This window comes from Panthera pardus, unplaced genomic scaffold (genome assembly GCF_024362965.1).
Source record: "Panthera pardus isolate Hobbes unplaced genomic scaffold, ASM2436296v1 HiC_scaffold_124, whole genome shotgun sequence".
Taxonomy (NCBI): Eukaryota; Metazoa; Chordata; class Mammalia; order Carnivora; family Felidae; genus Panthera; species Panthera pardus.
The window spans coordinates 231,126-234,296 of NW_026526682.1; the positions used below are offsets into that span (position 1 = coordinate 231,126).

The 3,171-nt window shown below is 44.1% G+C and overlaps 1 protein-coding gene across 1 annotated transcript; it reads right to left on the reverse strand.

The window, feature by feature from the left end:
• Window positions 1-210: 210 nt before the first annotated feature.
• LOC128776406 (proline-rich protein 9) lies at window positions 211-1,942 on the reverse strand. The gene is made up of 2 exons (XM_053900655.1): window positions 1,818-1,942; window positions 211-1,348 (listed from the first exon to the last, which is right to left on the reverse strand). Exon 2 carries the CDS (start codon window positions 1,326-1,328, stop codon window positions 1,002-1,004), a length of 327 nt encoding a protein of 108 aa, XP_053756630.1. The 5' UTR covers window positions 1,329-1,348; window positions 1,818-1,942; the 3' UTR covers window positions 211-1,001.
• Between the last annotated feature and the right edge of the window lie 1,229 nt (window positions 1,943-3,171).

Sequence of the window (3,171 nt, forward strand, 5' to 3'; positions counted from 1 at the left end):
TAGATGAGCCCACGATGTGTTGTGGGGGAGGGTGGAGGAGTCCAGGTGATCCTCTGTCATGGAGCCTCTGTCAACATTGTTGTTCTATGCTTCTGTAAGGTCTCTTTCTCATTCCTACTCCAGATTGTCCATAAAAGGGGGAACAAAATCATCACAAGGATGGCCTGTGATTGGGTGGTGGGAAGGAAAGAGCACACATTAAGTCAGACATCAGCCTTGGGATCAGCTTTATTCTGTATTTTACCTTCACAAGGGAGAAGAAAGCAATGAAGCTGAAGAGAAGACTAGGCTGCACCACACAGACACAAATCACATGTCTAAAGAATGTACGTGAAATTACAGGGCCCAAAGCAGAACAGACATCAAGCACAAAGATCAACCAGGATCCCAGACATCCTATCTCATCTGTCCTGTTTAAATTCAACCATTTACATATGTATTTTTTTTATTTTTAAAAGCAGAACTAACATTCCAATGTCCAATAATTTGCTGTTCCTTTTTAGAATGCAGAGACTAAATGATTCAATTTTTTATTTCTGTAGTACCACCAACCTCTTCTCTGTATTCATGGTGGTGGTGGTGGTGGTGGTGATCGTACAAGGTCCATCAAATTTCAGCTTTTTTTGAGGCTTGAGTGAGAGGCTGATACTCTGAATGATGAATGAAAGCATCCTTGGCTGTTACACACTCAAGGCTGGGTTAGTTTGTGCCCCAAGGGAGCTGAACTAGGCTTCTGTGGTCTCCCCTTATAACTGCACTATTCCTATGATGGCAACCTTCTATTAGACTGCTGTGAACAATACTTATTCACAAATATTGATGAAATACAGAGAGAAATGTCTTCAGAGACAACAGACCCGGTCCTGGAATACTGAGGAAACCAGGAGGCAAGAACAAGGTGCACACAGAGGTATCCACAGGTGAAGGCTACCATAGCATCAGCTTGGGTTGGGTTTTGATCTGTTGGCCATCTTCTTGACCCCAGATGGCATTATGAGAAGTTACTTTCCCTTGCCAGGGGGCAAGCACTTCTCCTGAACTTTCTGTGGACAAACTTCCACACATTTTGTCTGAGATAGCTCCTGGCATGGCTCCACACACTGAGATGGGCATTGGTCTTGGCTTTGCTGTGGGCAACTTTCTTGGCATAATCCCTGGCACTGAGGAAGACAAACCTCCTGAACTTGCACTGGGCACTTCTCCTGGCAGGGGTCCTGGCATGGGGGAAGGCACACTTCCTCAGCATTTGCCTGGCACTGCTCTTGGGACTTTTGAAGACATGGGGGAGGCACACATGGCTGCTTGCACTGCTGTTCATTAAAGGACATCTTAGGGTAGGTAGCAGAACCTGAAACAAACACAAGATTTGAAATTAATTGCATTAACAGTATCAGGCTGGGAACTGGGAAATGAAGGGTTAGTAGAGGGAAATGGGGAGTAAATGATCACTAACCCTAATAACCTATTTGTTTGCTGTTTTTTATTCTTTTCTCTTTTCTATCCCTATGTCAGCTCCCTCTGACACCCATTTCCTAACTGGGAATATTCTCATAGCTCTTGTCTGGATACCCATAGCCCAATCCTACCTGACACCACAGTTCTACCAGAGGTTTCCCCTTCTCCTCTATTTGACAATTTCTTTTTGAAAATCAGATGCAGGATACTAAATGGAATACACAGGATGGAGTGGAAGGCCCAGGAAGTGGCAAACCACTAAAAATCAGTGGAAAGTATAAAGCCCAATGGAGGAAGAGAACAGCCTCCTTAACGTAGAGCAGGAAGCGAGAGGGAGAGAGGGCACAGATGTCTCCACTTACCTGTCTTCAACAAGACTCCACAAAGGATATGGATTGCAGAGCCCGACAAGGTAGGGGCTTTTATATAGTGCCTGGTCCTGCCTCCTACAGAACTGACTGGTCACGTGGGACAATGCTCTAATTGTGGAGTCACCATAACGAGCTTCCTCTGAAATTGCCCATGGTTTGAGTCACTGCTTGGGATGCCTGTTAATCAGCCTCCCTGTGGGCCGCTGGGTCCTCACCAGATCTCAGCAGGGAGGGGTTCCTCTTAGATCTCTCTCATTAAAGGTAGCAGCAAAAGAATGTTCATAAAACGTTATCTCAGTCTGTTAAACTGGGATTGGGTTCCTTGTCTGTCCAAACTGGTTCAGGATGTGGTGAGAGATAAGATCCACCTTATTCATCTTGCTTTCATCAATGGGGAGATTTATGTCTAAGGCCTAGGGTCTGTGTCAAGGACATGTATCGCCTGTTTTGGACATTTCCTCTGGATACCTCTTCATTGGGACTGGAAAGTCACACTTCCCGACCCAAAGAAGATGGGTTGTTTTGTGGTTCCAAGTGCACAAAGGCCCTACAGCCTCCTGAAGAGAGTGATTTTCCCTCATAGAAGGCTTGAGAGAAATTGGACTCATTTGTTACTTGTAGGGTGAAGGAGAAGAGGAAAAGGAGAAGACAGGTAATTTTCATCTTCTTAATTTTTATTTATGTCATTTCTAAAAGTGGAGTTACAGAGTTTTCACAGTGACGAAGAAAACAGGATATGGCAAGGTTGGTCTGCCTCCTTGCCTTCTCAGAACTCAGGTCAATAAAAGCCAGGGGGATGAAAGGAAAAGTGTAAAAGCAAACACACCCAGTTTTCTCTACATCCAAACCTCGGTGTGAGCTGCCACTTCTGTCTTGGGTGCCCTCTCTCTCTGTGACTTGTGAAACCCTAAGCATACTGCAAGGCTCAATTCAAGTCCACCCCCTTCCAAGAGCCTTTGCTGATTACTCTAAACCAGAAACAAATTTACCTCCTTCTGAACTCCCATACTGGTTATTGTTGGTGCTATTTATATGATATTTGCTATAGTTATTGGGAATCCTAGTTATTTAAATACAAGATCTTATTGCTACCTCAGTTGTAGGTTTCTAGAGGGTAGGGGCTAGTAAATGGAAGATCAATGACTATTAATGCAGTGAATGCATTAATTAAGGAATAAAGAAGGTAAATGTAGGAGACAGCTGGAGTAGAGGAGGATCTCATGTATTAGAGGATGAAAAAAAAAATTTGTTTTTATGAAAGAAGCACCTAGAGCACAAAGTGGGGCCTTTTTCTTGTTTGCTAAAGTTGATCAAACCCCAGGGACTTAAAGATGATGGGCCCCTC

Excerpts from the sequence above, each read along its gene's own strand:
- LOC128776406 (XM_053900655.1), bottom strand. The coding sequence starts at position 1,328 with ATGTCCTTTAATGAACAGCAGTGCAAGCAGCCATGTGTGCCTCCCCCA.